This window comes from Pleurodeles waltl, chromosome 6, assembly GCF_031143425.1.
Source record: "Pleurodeles waltl isolate 20211129_DDA chromosome 6, aPleWal1.hap1.20221129, whole genome shotgun sequence".
NCBI classification, from domain to species: domain Eukaryota; kingdom Metazoa; phylum Chordata; class Amphibia; order Caudata; family Salamandridae; genus Pleurodeles; species Pleurodeles waltl.
In genome coordinates, this window is record NC_090445.1 from 328689825 (window position 1) to 328709026 (window position 19202).

Here is a 19202-nt window from a genome sequence, read left to right on the forward strand (position 1 = left end):
GAGGTCGTGCAATGCAGGTTAGAGTGCCGTGGACCCAGGCTTGGCTGTGCACAAAGGATTTCCGCCGGAAGTGCACAGAGGCCGGAGTAGCTGCAAAAGATGCGGTTCCCAGCAATGTAGTCTGGCGTGGGGAGGCAAGGACTTACCTCCACCAAACTTGGACTGAAGAGTCACTGGACTGTGGGAGTCACTTGGACAGAGTTGCTGGATTCAAGGGACCTCGCTCGTCGTGCTGAGAGGAGACCCAGAGGACCAGTGATGCAGTTCTTTGGTGCCTGCGGTAGCAGGGGGAAGATTCCGTCGACCCACGGGAGATTTCTTCGGAGCTTCTAGTGCAGAGAGGAGGCAGACTACCCCCACAGCATGCACCACCAGGATAACAGTCGAGAAGGCGGCAGGATCAGCGTTACAGAGTTGCAGTAGTCGTCTTCGCTACTTTGTTGCAGTTTTGCAGTCTTCCAGCGCGGTCAGCAGTCGATTCCTTGGCAGAAGGTGAAGAGAGAAATGCAGAGGAACTCTGATGAGCTCTTGCATTCGTTATCTAAGGAATTCCCCACAGCAGAGACCCTAAATAGCCAGAAAAGAGGGTTTGGCTACTTAGGAGAGAAGATAGGCTAGCAACACCTGAAGGAGCCTATCAAGAGGAGTCTCTGACGTCACCTGCTGGCCCTGGCCACTCAGAGCAGTCCAGTGTGCCAGCAGCACCTCTTTTTCCAAGATGGCAGAGGTCTGGAGCACACTGGAGGAGCTCTGGGCACCTCCCAGGGGAGGTGCAGGTCAGGGGAGTGGTCACTCCCCTTTCCTTTGTCCAGTTTCGCGCCAGAGCAGGGCTGAGGGGTCCCTGAACCGGTGTAGACTGGCTTATGCAGAAATGGGCACCATGTGTGCCCATGAAAGCATTTCCAGAGGCTGGGGGAGGCTACTCCTCCCCTGCCTTCACACCATTTTCCAAAGGGAGTCCTTTGTTCTGCCTTCCTGGGCCAAGCCTGGCTGGACCCCAGGAGGGCAGAAACCTGTCTGAGGGGTTGGCAGCAGCAGCTGCAGTGAAACCCCTGAAAAGGCAGTTTGGCAGTACCCGGGTCTGTGCTACAGACCTGTGGGATCATGGGATTGTGCCAACAATGCCAGGATGGCATAGAGGGGGCAATTCCATGATCATAGACATGTTACATGGCCATATTCGGAGTTACCATTGTGAAGCTACACATAGGTAGTGACCTATATGTAGTGCACGCGTGTAATGGTGTCCCCGCACTCACAAAGTCCGGGGAATTGGCCCTGAACAATGTGGGGGCACCTTGGCTAGTGCCAGGGTGCCCACACACTAAGTAACTTAGCACCCAACCTTTACCAGGTAAAGGTTAGACATATAGGTGACTTATAAGTTACTTAAGTGCAGTGTAAAATGGCTGTGAAATAACGTGGACGTTATTTCACTCAGGCTGCAGTGGCAGTCCTGTGTAAGAATTGTCAGAGCTCCCTATGGGTGGCAAAAGAAATGCTGCAGCCCATAGGGATCTTCTGGAACCCCAATACCCTGGGTACCTCAGTACCATATACTAGGGAATTATGAGGGTGTTCCAGTATGCCAATGTAAATTGGTAAAATTGGTCACTAGCCTGTTAGTGACAATTTGAAAGAAATGAGAGAGCATAACCACTGAGGTTTTGGTTAGCAGAGCCTCAGTGAGACAATTAGTCATAACACAGGTAACACATACAGGGCACACTTATGAGCACTGGGGCCCTGGCTGGCAGGGACCCAGTGACACATACAACTAAAACAACATATATACAGTGAAATATGGGGGTAACATGCCAGGCAAGATGGTACTTTCCTACAGGCACACTTGCCCAGTCGAATTTACAGGTAAAACTGCACGCACAGACACTGCAGTGGCAGGTCTGAGACATGATCACAGAGCTACTAATGTGGGTGGCACAACCAGTGCTCCAGGCCCACTAGTATCATTTGATTTACAGGCCCTGGGTACCTCTAGTGCACTGTACTAGGGATTTAGGGAAGTATGCCAATCATGGATAAGCCAATCACATACACATTTTGTAAAGGAGCACTTGCGCTTTAGCACTGGTTAGCAGTGGTAAAGTGCCCAGAGTAACAAAAACAGCAAAATCAGAGTGCAGCACACATCAACAACCTGGGAAACAGAGGCAAAAAGTTAAGGGAGACCACGCCAAGGATGAAAAGGCTAACAGATAAGAACAAGATTTACAGGCCTATTTGCTGAAAGGAAGCACTCAGAAAGATTCTGTAAATAAGGTTTGGGCAAAGGAAGGGACGAACTCAAGCTGGATAGCCTAAAACAAATAAAGCCAGCAAATTGAAAGCAACAAAATGTGTTATAAACCACAAAGCCAATGGCAATCAATGGGCGGAATGCATTCCCAAGGAAGCTCTATGAATGTACTTAATGTGACAGCCGTGGGATCCTTTGTGGGGAAAGTCCAGCATTTTTGTCCTTTCCGTATTTTGCAGAGGTTTGGCCACATCAATCACCCAGGTAGTATGACAAGAAGACCTGGTGTGGTCTCTATGTTGCAGGAACGGTCTACACTCATCTTATCAGTTTGCTGCCAGTCCCTATGGTGTTGAGCTTCTGGCACACCTCATGTAGGGTTAGTGTTGGGTGGCAGAAATTAAATAGGGCATTTAATGATTGTTTAAGGGGGTTGTAAGTAAGGATTGACCGGGATGAAGAAATCAGAAAAAAAGACCAAAAAGCAAACTCGGCTCGGAGGGACCATGGCGCTCTGCTGAGATTTCCATCCTGCAAATAAATGGGGAAATTGTATATATTAATCACTAGGTATCGAACGGTAACTGGTTCCCAGTTCAATCTGAGGTCTGATTGTATATAAAGGGGAAAACAGTACCATATGTTAAAGAAACACCTATTACATTTTATAATTGTTCTCATATTCTTCCATTTTATTTGTGCAGTTTACATCCAAAATATTTTTAAGATTCTATGTCTACTTGACACTTAGAGATAACCCAGATCACTGGTTTGGATTTTGCTCAATTGTAAAACCATTTTAAGACATGGGCAGAGTGGGCAATTGCCTTGCACAACCTTGCATGGGGTCTGGCCCCTGCACACCCTTTACAAGCACAAACAGCGGACCATTGCACTGGAACATTTGCCTGGGTTAGGTTGGTGCTGCTTGTTCAACTAATTGACAGTGCCTCTTCTGTTTCTGCCCTGCCTGCAGAGACAACTTCCCAGGTACGCAATACCTTCCGATAGTCTTGGTGAACCCATTTTGTCTGATTTTAGGAATTTTCCAACCTTGTCCTTCTCTTCCTTTTTTATCCAGTTCTTAGCAACGATCCTTTGCCGTGGATCTCCCATTTGATCTCCAATTCATCCTTGTCTTTTATTATTTTTGATTGGTAGTCCAGGCTCCCAGTTCTGAGATAAATGTAGAGTCCTGGACTTACACTCTAGTGCTGTGACACCTCAGACAAATTGTAGGTACCTCGCATCCTGATATTAGGTGTGAGACTGTCACCCACACCATCTGCTATGTGTCATTACATTTTTTTTTAGGTTGAAAGTCCATTGGAGTTTGAGGTGAGCCAGATGTTTTTGTTCAACCTGTTTAAACTAGCATAATGTTACTTAAATTTTTCCCAAACTTTTGCCATGGGTTTTAAAATGTTTACAAACATAATCAAAATGTTGCTGTTGCCTTCTCTCCTAGAAAGATTAGGTAGATTTGGGTAGGGGTGAGGCCTTGATACAGAGCCGAAGGGTATTATTTTACTACTGAACAAGGTCGTAATGTGACACCTGAATGTAGCTTACCGGGAGGCAATCACAAAAAGACCACAGTGAATAAATAGTGTTATGTTAAAAAAGAGAAAATAAGTACACTGATAACGTAATGGGGTATGGCCTCTCTGGGGTGTGTCTGTAAACCTGATGTTTGTTCTTGAATTTTTGCCCTGAATTTTGACCCTTTGTCTTGAACTTTTTACAGTCATGTCCAGAATTTGCCTCGATGCCAGGTGGTCACACTAACCCATTCTCTTTCGATACACAGCATTTCCAACAATGCCAGCATATTTTATCCCAAGAAGTCAGAATCTGGGACCTTCTTCTTGGAGGCAGTATTTATTTTTGCTCCAGTATGTTTTAAAAGGTGGTTATTGGGCATTATGACTCAACAGAATCTACCAAGCCTTTTTCTGATATCTTCTGGATAAGTGAATACACCAAGGTGGTCAAGAAAGAGGTGATTTGGGCTGGGGTAGAGGATCTGCTCAAGAAGGGGGCAGTGGTCACTTCCTGCCAAGCAAGGTGCTGGTACCTATTTAGTCATGTTGCTTGTGCCGAAAACATCTAGTACATTTTGACCCCAGTGGAATTGAAGGATGTAAATTCATGGGTCCAGTCATTAACTCTCAGGATGGAACCTTTTCAGCTCACAATACCTGTGGGGATGCCAGGGGATTTAGACAAGACATCTTTAATTTCACATCAGAACCTATGATTTGCGCTTTCAAATCAGCATTTCCAATTTCAAGTTTTCCATTTTGGACTAAAGTTGGTTCCTGAGTTCACACATGTGCCCCACTGTTATCAGTGGAGCCTTTTAAAACATGCCCCAGACCTGCCGCTGCAGCCTGTGGTGCATCTTTAAACTGCCATTTCAACCTGCCAAAATAAACCTATTGGGAAGCCTAAACCTTCCTTTTTAATCCAGGTAGGCCTTAAAGGTTCATAGGGCAGAGTGAATTATATTTAAAATGAGGTACATGCGTCCCAAGGTTTTACATGTCCTGGCAATGAAACTCTGATAGTCATTTTTCACTGCTGTAAGGCTTATCTCTCTCGTTGACTACCACTGGGTTACCTTATTATAGTTAATAATTGATACCTTGAAATTGCAAGCAGATAGAGCTATGATGTTTGCACTCAAAGTAATTAAAGTCCTCTTTAATGCTTAAGTCAGATTTTAAGTAACAGTTCTGAAAATCCCACTTTTAGGAAGTTGGTATTCTTTTTTCACAACCATTTGTGCCTCCTGCTAGTGTCTGGATCAAATGATTGTGATTGGCTCTGCTGTTGGGGTTTGTGTATTGCTTCCAGACAGTGACACAAATGGGGTTTAGGTGTGAACAGGATGGGCCTCCCTGGCAGAATGTCTATGAGGGGCTGTACCCAGCCGACTTTCAGAGGGCTTTGCCTCCTGCACACACAAAGGTATCTGTTACCAGGCTTCCCTGCCTTTTGTCACCCCCAGACAGTTTGGATCCTCTCTACCCCACACGAAGGCTGGCAACAGGTATAAATATTGGATTTCCAGAACCACTCTAAAGAACAGTTTAGAACCTGTTGAGGTTATAGAAGAAGGACTGCCCTGCTGGCAGAGGGCTGCCCTGTTGCTGAGGACTGCTTTCTGTCTGAGAAGAAAGACTGCTTATCTTCATCCCTGGTCAACCCAGAGTGTCCCCTGTGGTCAGTTGGCTGATCTCCTTTGTGAGCTAAAGGGACACAACCCGCTTCAGAGGCGCCCATCCAGCTGCCCAGCTGACCTGCTGCATTGGACCTGCAACTGTACCTGCCTGAGCCCTGCTGCTAGCCTCTGCCTGGAGTGAGTCCTGATCCTAAGTGGTGCCCCCCAGGTCTTCGACCTTTGACTGACATCAGAGTATATTCCTCCCTGTCTAACTGTGGTTCCATCAAAGTCGACGCAGTTTGACGCAGGGCCTTGCATCGCAGCAACTCGCAGCTCTTGATCGACACCCTCATCAGAACGGATACAGCGCGAAGCAACTCGATACAAGACCTTGCATTGCAGCCCTCACAGCTCCTGATCAGAACCAATACAGGGCAGCACAGAACGATGCAGGGCTTCACGTTGCAGCACCACGCAGCCATGCCAAGCAAAACAAAGCCTCACATGAACGTTATATGGTACAAATCTCAGCACGGCTAACCTCGTCCCTGTATATGGCTCACTCTCACAGTTGGCCTGAACTTGTGACTTTGTCCTAGCCCAGTGTGGCCAGATGACCACAGTTGGCCTGTTGTGCTTTTAGGCTCCATTTTCACTTAAAACTTTGAAATTGAATATCTCCATTTATACTGATTGGATTTTTGTCATTGTGGTATTGTTTTATTAAAATGTACTCTATTTTTCTAAATTGGTTTGGGATTTTTCTTGTGTTGTGTTTTCACTTTATTACTGTTTGTGTGCTGCATAAATACTTTACATGTTGCCTCTGAGTTAAGGCTGACTGCTTTGTGCCAAGCTTCTAGAGGGTTAAGCATAGGTTAATTTAGTGACTTTTGGAGCTCACCCTGACAAGGATTGTGGCTGTTGCCAGAGTGGAGATTCCACCTTCCTCAACTAATAAGTCATTTCTTACATCTATTTTATCTATGCAAACATTAACTCCAGATCCGCCTTGCCAGGTCCCTTGAGAAAAGATCAGCACCAGCTTGTTGGCAGCTCCAAGTTGAAGGGGAAATGGCTCCCTCTGTCTTTTTAGTACCATGGACAAGGTGTCATAAGAAAACTTACTTGTGAGCTTCTTCATTGGTGCCCAGCTTCGGCAGATCTGGAAGTGTGGTTCATGTCAAGCTGGTTCCAATCAAGCTGGTGGTTAATCTTGGAGAAGATCTGGCACCCCCCTATTCCATTATTTGTGACAGTAGATACCCGCGTGACAGGCTGAGTGGCAACCCTAGGAACTCTGAATACACATGTCTTTGGAAACTGGAGGAGGCACTAAGACCACAGAACTGGAAGTCAGTGATGCATCAGTTTTTTCTGTTTTTGCCCCATTCATCATGAACCAGTCAGTCTCCATAAAGACAGGAAGTTGCGTTGCCATGACACATTAGCCACCAGGGGAAAGTGAGATCACATTTTGTAGTAGTAGAGGCGCACAAGATTTGCTCATGGATGGAATCTTATCTGTTGTCCCTGAATGCCAGCTACATTCTGGGGATAGAAAATGTGACAGTAGATTCAGCATGTTGCACTCAGTTTCCCTGAATGTGAAACTTTTTTAGTACAGCTGTAATCAACTAGGTCAATCCCTGAAAAGTCTGTTTACAAACCACAGGGATGCTCAGTTGCTTGTGTACTTTACAAGGAGTACAGACAAAAAGGTGATAGGGGTGGATGTTTTGGTAGCCCCTTAATTTCCCCTTCCTTTGGTTGAGTTTTTCCCCATTTCCCTCTTTAGAGAAGTTTCTCTTCAGAGTTCTGGGAGAGAAAGCACAGGTAATCGTAGTATCTCCAGCACTGAACCTGGAATCTTGGTTGCCTCTCCTTTGAGAAATGCCCATGAGTCCAGAGTGGCTTTTGCCTTGTATCCCTGATCTTCTCATATGGCCAGTCATGTCCCATCCCTCACTCCAACATTTGCACTTCATGGCATGGAGATTGACTGGAGGTTCTCTTTTGGAGTTGCTCTCTCTGTCCAACAGTGTGCAGTCCTTCCACCTTTGAATCTTCTAATTGACATTTATGCTCTTTCTCTGATTGATCTCATGGAGACCTGGTTCCTCTGTCCTGTAACCTGTTGACGTGTTTGGATTTTGTTAACAATTGTTTTAGTTTCAGTCTTCGTGTCTCCTCTTATAGATCTCAGTTGCCTACTTTTTAGTGCCTTCAGACCTTTTGATAGTGGATTTAATAAAATGAATGTCCTAGCTCTGCTCTTAGAAGCTTTGAGCTTGCCTTCCTCAAGTACGTCGTTTGGTTCCCCTATGGAATCTTCCTCTTGCCTTTAGTCTGCTACATAATCCACCTTCTAAGTCTCTGGAAGAAGCTTCTCTTTAGATGTATCGACCAAAGCCCTTTTTATAGTATCAATTACATCTGTTTGCCGTCGTGGAGAAACTGGAGCTTTAAGTGCTCTGATCCATGTCTCCATTCTTCTCTTGAAGGTTTAGTACTTCAGCCTTCATTAGATTTTGACCCTTAAATGTTTGCTGACTTTAGTCTTGCTTGTCCTTCTTCGGGATAAAAAGCTCTCCACACCCTTGATGTGGGTAGAGCAGTATATATTTACCTTAAGCACACTACTTGCTTTTCGGTGTCTCATTTTTCTTTCATCGCTTTTGGTATGAATCAACAGGGTCACAAGCAAATAGCAGGATTCAAAAGGTGCCTTTCTCTCCTACTGGGTTTAAAGGCCAAATGTAGTGTCATTCAGGTGTCTTCAACTTACTGCCTCATAGTTCATGTGTTCATCTGGTTTCTAAGCGGCTCCTTGCTTTCAGTCCCCTGTGTCCGGCTTGCATGAAGTGTATCAGGATGGCCGTGGGGAATATATCTTCTGGTGGTTCCATGCCAACCTATTACCTGGTTGGGCCCGTGCCCAATTGAATTGCTCCAGCAGAAACACTGTGCTGCTGTACTCCTGGGGTCATGGGCTAGAAGCCTAACCTCTTGGGCTGCCATCTGGCAGCTTCCAGCAGGCTCTTTCCTAAAACACTCCTCTGACTGCCCCATATGTTCACAGTGCTCTTGCAACCATGTAATCAGGAAGACTATCCTCCCCACTCCAGTCAAACTTACACCCATGTCAGTAGAGAAGGAGTACCTACGTTATGATTGTGACATGGTTACAAATTTGGTGACTGGTAAGCCTTATCAAAAGGTCTCCTGAGTACTAAGGACATAATGCACCTTAGGTCACATTGGGGTCATGTGTGTTTGGGTTAGAAACAGGGGGAGATGAGGTGCAGAACTTTCATTCAGCCATTAGTAACTCTGTCTCTTTTCTCTTGCTCCACAGCTAACTGCTTTCGAGACAGCAGCACTATGGGGTCTGAAGCGCTGGAGGTGGAACGGAAATTTGTCTTTGGCCCTGAGACTGAGGCACAACTGTTAGCCCTGGGTGCCAGCCTGACTAGGCGTCATGTGTTCCGTGACACCTATTACGATACAGCATGCCATGCTCTGACGCTGCAAGACCACTGGCTGCGACAGCGTGAGGAAGGCTGGGAACTTAAGCGACCTGTGTCACTGACAGGCGGTCATGGCGGATCTGCTACACAATATTGCGAAGTGACAGAGCATGCGGCGATTGTGTCCCATTTGTGCCAGGCCCTTGGAGTAGCACCAATGATAAGCCCCTCAAGTATGGACGAGCTTCTGGGCCTGCTTGGGCTGGAGGCCTTTGCTACATATGTAACAGATCGTAGGAGCTATGCTTTGCCAAGTGGCCAGGTGCACGTAGACCTGGATGAGGCTGACTTTGACTTTGCGATCGGCGAGGTTGAGGTGGTAGTGGATGCTGCAGACAGGGTGGAAGAGGCACTGAAGAAAGTGAATCAGCTGTGCACAAAACTAGGTGAGACACTGGAAGTTTCTTACACATGCTACACTAAATCACTGCATCACTTTTGGGAGATTTTATAACAGAGTTTTGTGCAATGGAAAATTGCAAAACTGAGAGGTGAAGATATAGAGTCAGTCAGATTTCCTTCCCTGTCTCATATTTTTGGTAATACCATAATAAAAAAATTGAGGTGGAAAGACAGCATCTCTCCATGGAGGCCCCTTCTTTCTTCCTACTTTCCCATATTTCATTGTAGAGATGCATCAGGGATTCACCTGGAATACACAGGGGGGTTGATGGGACCACTTGGTTATATTTACAGGGCTGTGCTGGAGTTCAGCCAGACCTGGAAGGTCTGGCAAAGGGATCTGTTCCTTCACCTGCCTGCTGTGCAAGCTGTCAAGCAGGTTAGGAGGGAACCTTCTGGGATTCTATGAGGAATAGAAAGTCCTCACAACTTGGTTAATTAGACCTACTGGGGTCTCACTGGGTGAGAAAGACTAGGTGGATGTTAGCTGAGGTGTGAACAGTCTCAGATGTCCCCTTATTAAAGAATACACAATGTTGTTGCTTTTGGGAAAGGAAGACTCACTGCATTGCCACTGGCATGGGTACAGTTTTTCAGTGGGATGAATTGACTTGTTTGAGTCCCACTGAGGATAAAAAGACTCATGTTCTACTGAGATGAGAAAGCCATCGGTAGACCACAATAGCATTGAAAGTGTATTTAGATTTCCAGTTAGGATGAGGAGACTCTGAGGTCTCACATGGAAGGGAAAGAATCTTTTGGGTCCCGTTTAGTTTGGGAAGGTATGTTCCGTGGAAGATGCTGGGTGCTCTTGTGCAAGATAGGGAGACACTTTGAGGTATTGCTGGGAATGTAGAGACCAGCTAGAGAATGGAGGACTGTCCGAATTCCCACTGGGAGTGGGAAAACCCTCTGAAGCCTCTGGTTAGTCATGAGACAACAGTCAGGTTTCCTGGTGATTGGCAGATTATTTGAGAACTTATTGGGGTGGAAAGAAGCTTGGGGAGTGTGTTACGGTTGTTTAACCAGTGCCCTCTCTTCCACAGTTGAACTGGAAAAATCATCAAACTCCTGGTTCATTGGGAAAGCGATTGGAAGCCCTAGTTGGCTTGGAGTGCCATTACGGCCTTAGCTGGTTGGAGATGGTATGAGGATGACAGTGGTATGTTAAGATATCCTAGGTGGATGGGAAGGCCCTCAAATATCCTGGGTGGTTAGAAAGATTCTAAGTTATTTAATGGTTGGAAAGGTATTCGGCAAATGGTTAAATGGAACACTACCATATGGTTAATTTGAATCAACTAGCCCTAAAATGTTACTTGAAGTAAACTATCAGTTGAAAGACTCAGAAATTAGTATGATTTAATTAAAACTCTGAGTCACTTAGTAGCTGAGGAAAGTGGGATCTGAAAGCCAAATTGGAGTGAGGGGTGAGAATACGAAGGTGAGCAAAATGCTAGTCCGATTTAATTAAAATAAACTAAATTGTACCTTCAAACTGTTTCAGTTCAATTGAACTGGTCAGGAAACTGTAATATGAACAACATTGATTTGCAGTAGTAGCATTGGCTATACTCCTTCATCCCGTTTAATTCCCAGTTTTGGTATGGGTTCCGATTATTAGGTGCCAGTTCCCTCTTGATTGGTTTCGTTGGGTCCAGGTTTTGTACTTTTTTTTTGTGGGTCAGTTCTAGTTAGGTGTGTGTTAGCTCACAATTCGTTTCAGTGGGCCCCAGTTTGATCCTTGTTCTGGTAAAGTGTGTGTTGGCTTCAGCATTTCATTGGCCTCATGTTTGGTCCAGAATCATGTAGGGCTCTTACATCTATGGGTATCTTCTGGTTAGGTGATGGTTGGCTCCAGATCGGTTTGATTGGACCTAGGTTTGGTCTTGATTTGCAGGGGTGATGAGTCCTGAATGTATCATATTATTTGTCTAGTTCTTACCTCCCCTGTATGAGGCACTCATGCATTTACCCACACAGATATCAAACGACACCGTGTAGTGTGTGCAATGATGTTATTTTTGAAGACCCTATGTGGGAAGTATTTTAATGTGCGTGACGTCCATGGAGGTGAGTTCATGTGCTGTGATGGGTGAAGGTTCGTGTGAAATTGGAGCACAAATTATTACTGTTATAAGGGCTAAAGTTTATAGGCAGCTACACACACCAATAACATAGGCATAGGGACGGTGGGATGCTGCATGCATGTACATCAAAAAAAGGGGTAATCAAAAAGGCCTAATCCATATGGCAAGAGGCTCCAGTCAGCAATGCTGTTTAATGAGTAAAAGAATGACAAAAGTGTAAGAATGGGGATTGATGACCTGGGCAATAGTATCCTGTGTGTTCCCATTCCATGCATGTCTGAGCTGGTGCCTAGAATACTGAGTACAAATCATTTAATAGAGTGATGTTGTGTGGTCTGCTGAGGAAGCTAGGAAGCAGGCACAGTTAGTGGGAGAATGGAGTCCTCCTGACATAACTTACATGCTATTGCTGTAACCGAGGCGCCTAACATGAAAAAAAGAACTTACCTTCAACCTAAATGGCACCAGACTGTGGTATGAAGACTCTACCATCTAACAAATGCAACATTGTATTTTATTATTATTGTTTGTTAAAGGCATGTATAATGCCTACTGCCGAATAGGTCTGGGTGAAATGTGCTTAGTTTCCTTTGCAGAAATTACATGGAATGCCAAAAGTTGTGCATTATTATGTGAAATGCCAGCTTTGGCATTTTTGCACTATTTTCAAGCGTGAAAAGAGTCCCCACATCCATTTTTGACACAAGGAAACTTTTGGCAGTTTTAAAAAGTGCAAAATTGTTCGTGATGCACATGGTAATCCCAACTGGTTTGTTTGATTTCGTCCCATGCTCCCACTGTTTGATTTTACCCAAATTAAGTCTCTATTACATGGTGTGGCATTTCAGGTAACGGATGTAACATGAAGTGCTGGCAATTACGCAGGATTATGCTGCTGTGAATGACATTTTTCCTGGGCCTACTGCTGATCAGATACACCCATGAAGGAGGATGGAAGTGTAGTGCAAGCAAGGCTGGCAGCCCGACCAAAAGCTACGCAATCTTTAAAAAAACAAAAGCTCAGATTCTGCTTACTCATGCTAGGCCTGAGGAAGCCAAAATGTTGATCTGGTGTTTACACCCAAAGACACAGCAAGCCCTAGTCGGGTCATGGCTCAGACCCTTGGCAGATTGGCACATTGTACATGTGCGGGTGAGCGATGGAGTGACTCTTCCTCTGGCAGCAACATGTCTCTTGATTGTTCTGGATGGGTTTTAGTTGGGCCGTGATTGTGTCCATGTTAGGTTTCCATTGGCCTCAGATTGGATTCGCTGTGCCAGGTTTGGGCTAAAATGGGTTTGAATTACGTGAAGGTGGTCATCTTTCGGCAGATATAAAATGGAGGATCAATTCACACTGGTTGAATGATGGTTCACACATTTTTTATGTGACATTCCCGGTGAGGAGCCCCTCCTGCTGCATCTTGTGGCACGAGCGGTGGACGCGGCTCTGTGCGCGTGCCCCCACCCCAGGGGTTCGATTTCAGGTGTCAGCGCTGCTTTGCTGATTCGGGATTCTTGTACATTAAATTGGTTGCTGTAGAATATGGGGAAAGGGAGAGGAAAATGAAGGTGGAGAGATGGTGGATCAGGCGGGGGAGGGGCGGGTGCCCTCTGCTCATACTCCTTACCCTCCCCCGGGCGCTGGTTCTTAGCCTCTTATTCAAAATGTTTAACCTTATTAGCGCAATTGTTGTTTGTGATCAGTATACATGTTAGCCTTTTGATATGATGTTCATCATCATTATCATTATTACTTTTTATATGTTTTATTTCATATAATAGTTGTTTAAAACACGCAGAGACAAAGAATAGCAGAAGCTGTGATGAAAAATTACAGACGGAGATCAGTAACGCATAGCACACGTAATTAAACACTGAAGGGAAGGTGCCAAGCAACAAATATCTGCAAAATGAAGTGCCCGAAAAGGTGTTAATTTTAGCGTGATTTAGTTACAGCACATTTGTTTCTAGAATAATACTGCATAAAGTTATCTAAAAACCGTGTCCATTGTCAAGAGAAAAAAGCTGGTAATAAGTGCTTTCACAGAAATGCTGATAACGTGCAGTTAGTGGTCTGTTTAGGGGTGCTTCAGGGGCGTAATGCAGGTCCTAAGCCCATGCAGTGCAGTGAGGACGCCTGTTCAGAGTCCCCCATACTCTTCGAAGGTCCCATCCCACTTGAGCTCAATGGGTGTCAGAGATATGAGACGCAGGAGCCCCTCTTCACATTCTGGAGGAGGAGCCCATCATTTTGCGTTACGCCAGTAAAGTAGTTTTTAGTGCGGACACATAAGGGGCCACAGATGAAACTGGTGGGGCCATCTACAAAGGACGACTGAGAAAAGTGTGCGCGTGTGTGTATGCAGATTTTATATATATCCGTAGATAAACTTAAATGTGTGTGTGATTGACTAAAATGTTTAAATATAAATGCGTATATGTGTGTGTATCTTTATGTAGCTATGTGTGTGCGTGTAAATATACATGCACATATCTATGTGGCCTCATGTAGTGTCTCAAAGGATTTCTGCTTCGCAGTAAAAGGCAGTTAGATATATCAGTTTGTGTTGCATGGTGCAGTCGCCTGCTTGTCTCCCTGTGCCGCCCCTGGCTCCTTGCACAGAGCAGTAGGACTCGGAAGCCGCCAGCAGGCCCTTACCCCACACCGGTCATACACCAACCGACAAGACAATAATTTAGTTGGAAGAAGTATTTATTTTATTTTATATACTTTGATTAAAATCAAATACATTAATCATTTTATGCCAATCATCTTATGCAAAACACTCTAGTAAACGTTTCACTGCAAATCCAAATTTAATATCTACTGTTATACGTACTTTTTACATTTGTAACCATAAATCATTTTTGACAGGATATCTTCCTGTCCTGAACCTCCTTTGGACCACACAGGGACTGATCGTCACCTGTATCCCTAGGGGGGGCGGTACCCCTGCTTCCTCTGTTCCTTGCCCACATGCTCAGGGTTCCACCCCCTCTCCAAACACCAATCAGCCAAGGGGTGTACCGGGGCGGCCCAGGGCATGAGCCCCGTGACCACCCTAGTGATCTGGGCTCCCTACCCCCTATCTGGTGTGTCCATCCGCAGGTTGGTCCAGGACTTCAGGATCCTATCTCTGTTGTTATACCGGGGCCCCACCCTTGGGGACCCCTCTGTTGCTTCAGGTTACTTTAGTACCTCTTCTTCCGCCTAATATTAAGGAGAGGGTGGGTGGATCAACGCGAAGCCTGCCCGTTCAGGCCGCCGCGTCCAGAGAAACAAGGCCAAGCCTTCTGGGGGGGGGGGGGGAGGTGCTTATAAGCCCCCCCCCAACTGGCTCGCGGTGGCCGAAACCGGTCCGGCTCCCACGTCGCGCCAACGTTCACCGAGGCGCTACTTCCACCCCCACGCCTCGCGAGGCGTGTAGGCGGAAGCAGCTGGCCAGCCTGCGCACCACTAGTGCGAGGGTCCGGCCCACGGCGTCCCCAACCCCTAAGGTGCCGCGCTCCCCCCATGTTGGGGGGGCGCTTTTCCAAAGTCTAACACTGATGCTGATGCACAAGAGGGAGCCAAGGCGAATGGAGCTGGGACACGGACCATCTGCCCCTCTATGAGGTCAGTAAAGACTCGTAGTAAACAAATCCCTGAGGCCAGGGCTTTAAGTGTGGCAGGTGCGCCTGTAGTTAAAACTGACTTTGAAACGTGTCCATATCGGGATGTGCATTTATGACCTTAATTTTACCAGCAAACAGTCTGTTTGATTTCGCAGGAATTCGTATATAAAAATCATTGTTATAACATGTCAGAGATGCAATCCTTGTTTACATTTAACATTTTACTTGTTGAATTCCCCACAAGTATTTGATTTGTTTGAAGATGTGTTCCTGTAGTTTATTTCATATAGCATATGATTATTTCATAGTATTTATCGTAATCTGAGTTGCTTTTAGGTGTCTGGTGAGTTCAGGTTCTGGGTGGGTGTTTGTGACTGCGCACGATTGAGTTCTCTGAAGTTAAAGTAGATTGCAGCGTTAGTTTTTCACAGTGCCTACCAGTGGGCATGAAGTTGCGCTGAATACATGCACATCTAATTCTTGCCCTTTTGCCGAGCGCACAGAGTGAAAGTCACATATGCGCCTGTGGTAATTGTGGGAAAGTGTGAGATATGCAGATGGGGATTTCAGAAAGATGTGGAGAGAAAACATTTTATAAATGACTTCCAGAGAGACTCCAGAAGCAAGTGATGTGAAAGGGGAACAGGGGTGTCTGAGACTCTACAAAGGCAACTACCACTTCCACAGACTTTAGAAATGTTAAAAAATCACAATCACATGCTTTCAGAATTGAAACATTTTCAGTTCACAACCAAATCATTTTTTATAATTTATCTGATACAAAGCTAATAGGTCATTTATCTGGTACAAAAACAATATGTCTGATTTGTTTTAGGTGCATGCGTTTGTTGTGTGACATATCTGGATGCAGTAACAAAAAAATATATCGTGAGGCACCCTGCTCCTGGTTAGGAGACCAGCTGCGTGATGCACAGAATTTTATTTTATGTTTTAAGCCACACCCTTAAGTAAATAGGCATGCCTCTTGGAAAGGATTCCTGGCTATGCCTTTTTGGCTATTTCCTTTTTATAGAGTCCACCTTTGCCATCCCACTTAAAGCATCTAGAAGTTATTCACCAGTCATTCTGGTCCTCCCACACGTCCTTACCCTAACATAATTACTGCATCATGGTAATACCCCTCGTTTAGCACGGACGTCTTGAGGTTGTGTGGTGAAGTGGCCCAACAAAGGCTCCTCCCAAAGGCTGAGGAGTGACTCGAAACATTACCCTGGCCCTCCAGACCCTGGATAGTTTAGTTTCAAATTGTTGACTTTGGGATATGGTAAAATATATCGGCACTAAATGGTAATTTTTTCTTCCAGAGCGCTCAAGATTCCCAGGGCATTGTGGGAGTAGCTCTTACAATCCAGATATTTTTCATTTCATTCCGGTATTTGTAGTCTTATTTGTCCCATGATCAAATCGGGACTACGGTTCCCATAATACAAAGAGAAAAAGAGGGACTCGTGCGTGGACTTGGAGAATCTTGAGATCTCAGAGAGCTACCTCAGTGAGTTAAGGTTTCCAGTACAGATACATTGGTAACCTGTTTTAGCTGTTACAGCAGCAGTGACATTGATTCTGGATTTTAATTAACCTGCTGCTAAGATCGCAGAGGCAAGCATTTAACACACTGAGCCTCACGGGGCCCCTCAAACTCACCTCTTTTCAGAGCGATCTGAAACCTCTAGATCAAGATGGTTGACCAAGCCACCAGCTCGTGCCTGAATTAAACACTGTCTGCTCTGGTCACAGAAGTAACGGTCACATTCTTTCTTCCATCTGAACTTCTATTACCCAGTTTCTGGATGGGACAAATTATATTTTAGCAGCCCTTTTTATACGAGTAATCAGCTCGCCATATTTCTGGTTGTTTGTCACCTAGTTCCCCCTGAGCTGGTATAATACACCTGTAAGCGCTCGATGTTGATCTCGTATGTATTACAGTATACCACTAGGTGTTCAATAGGTCAGTACGGTTTATTGGTCTATTAATAATAAGAGATAAATTACTTGTATTTATTTGGTTGTTTTACGGCGCTGTAAAGCTTTTTTATGCGCCGATTGCAATGATTTTTTTTAAATTGTGCAAATAAATTCAAATCCTGTAGTTCACAGAGGTCAAACCCAGTGATACAGCTCAGGCAGTTAATGAACCTGTTGCTGCACAGAGCGGTGTGCAGTCCGGCAGGCATTACGTTTGAATTCCATTACAATAGCTCACTGGGTTAATCTGCGCTTAAAACGTGCCTCGGTTCTAATTCCAGGACTGTCTCAGCCATTCAGCGTTCCAATAGTAATCAGTGCCGATAGCCGTCAGCTTCCTGTTCCACCAGCTATTTTCGAGCTACATCTGGGTTCGGGACTGGCCTCAGGAAATCGTCCTGACTTTTTTTTCCCCAGGCAGTAGCGCTGTCACTGGCACACGCGGCAGCAGCTGTGCATTTCCAGTGCGTATGTCTACATTTTTACACGTGATGACGTTTGTATATATGCAAACCTAACTGGAAAGGAGCTGAATGCTGAACAGTGCAAAGAATGCAGTGGAACAATATAATTACTATTAGGCAGTCACATGTATGTTCTAGTGTGTGTGCCATGGGGCGAGGCAGGTAATGCTCATTGAAGAGGCGTTTTCTGTTTCTTCTTAAGTTGTAGGAGTCAGGGCAGTTCTGATGTTAATGGGGACATTGTTTCAGATCCTGTGTGCAAATGAAGACAGCCTGCCATCTGTTTTTTCCCCCTTCTGGCCTCTCCACTCACTGAGCCTGGTGGAGTGATCTCAACTAGAAGTGGTTATTTCTTGGCGAGGTATGTAAGTGCATTGTTTCTGATGGCAAGGTGTGTGATGCAGCTGCTTTTGAAGTTGGTATGGGCCTGTCGAGGAAGCTCTTGATGATATGAGGCACAGTTCGCAGGAGGGCTTTTAGGGGCACATGAGTGGTGGTGTCTGGGATGCCCGTCTCTGCTCACAGGCCTCTATCTGGGAGTTGACCAGAACTTGCACTGTTGCTCTGAGCTGGCTTCTGAAAAAATAGGGTTTCACTTTCTTCAGGTGACAGCTAGTATAATGCGGTCTTTTATTTTCCCGGTGGTGGATCTGTGGGATTTAGAAGTGTCAGTCAGCTGGGAGGAAGAGTAGATTTAAGGCATCTAGATTCATAAACCCTGCCAAGTGTCACACATCACACGTTAGGGTAATGTAATGCATTTAAGTGCTATTCCTACATTACCTCCCGTCTGTGATGCTGATCTTTTTTCTTAGCTGCCAGCGTATCCTTTTCTTTCAATATCCCCTCCAGTCCAAAGATTACGGTTACACAGGTATTCCATTCACAGCATTATAGAGCAGGCCCTATTCCGAGGCTCTTTGGAAAGGAGTTCGTGCAAGTATTTAATTCGGTACGTCTGTGGATGATGGCACCGAGACAGCAAAACACTGCATGGAGTCACTTACTGCTGTTTTTATTGTGTGCCTTTGTGTCCTAGGGCACAGACCTGGCCACCCCAGGCAGCCCATTCCTAGCTCTAGCAGGCAGTCGCATACTAAGGTGAGCTGGGACTTTAGGCAGGTTGCTAAGGAGGCCACCTTTTCAGTTTTATGCACGGTGGGACGGACATGGAGCCTCACTCTGGGAGCTGAGGCCGTGGCAGAAGATAGCTATGTATATTTTTGCTAGAGGAGTGAGGAGAAAGACACCAGGGAGGAGATTATGAGAAGTAGACGAGTTAGATTAGAGGCGAGAGAAGCAGAGAAACAGAAGAGGGCGCCGGGTGAGAATGGAAGCGAGGGAGAAAGGGAGGCGGCTGGGTGAGAAGGTAGAGGGTGACAAAAGAAGGGATTGGAATTGGAGGGAAGAGACAAAGGAAGCTGAGTGAATGAGTGGGGGAGAAAGATTTACAAAGGAACAATGGCGAGGGTAACAGGAATACCAGGGTAGACAATAGTAGGAATGAGACAAGTACAAGGAGAGGAATGAGACATGGGTGGAAGGGAAACAGGACTGGGAGTGAGAGACAAAAAGCAGAGGAGAGGGGGGAGAGATGATAGGGAAAGAAGAAAAGTAGCAGAAGGAGAGACAGAGAAGCAGAGAGATGGAGTGAGCAGAGGAGAAGCAATTAGTAGAAGGAGA

The 19202-nt window shown here is 45.5% G+C and overlaps 1 protein-coding gene across 4 annotated transcripts in view; it reads left to right on the forward strand.

The window, feature by feature from the left end:
- The window catches only part of THTPA (thiamine triphosphatase), an 88465-nt gene that overhangs the window by 33829 nt on the left and 35434 nt on the right, over nt 1-19202 (forward strand). For all 4 annotated transcript variants that reach the window (XM_069238175.1, XM_069238176.1, XM_069238174.1 and 1 more), the window contains exon 2: nt 8785-9342. In XM_069238175.1, coding sequence (XP_069094276.1) covers nt 8811-9342 — 532 coding nt within the window. In that variant the 5' untranslated portion in view covers nt 8785-8810. The remainder of the gene's footprint in view (nt 1-8784; nt 9343-19202) is intronic.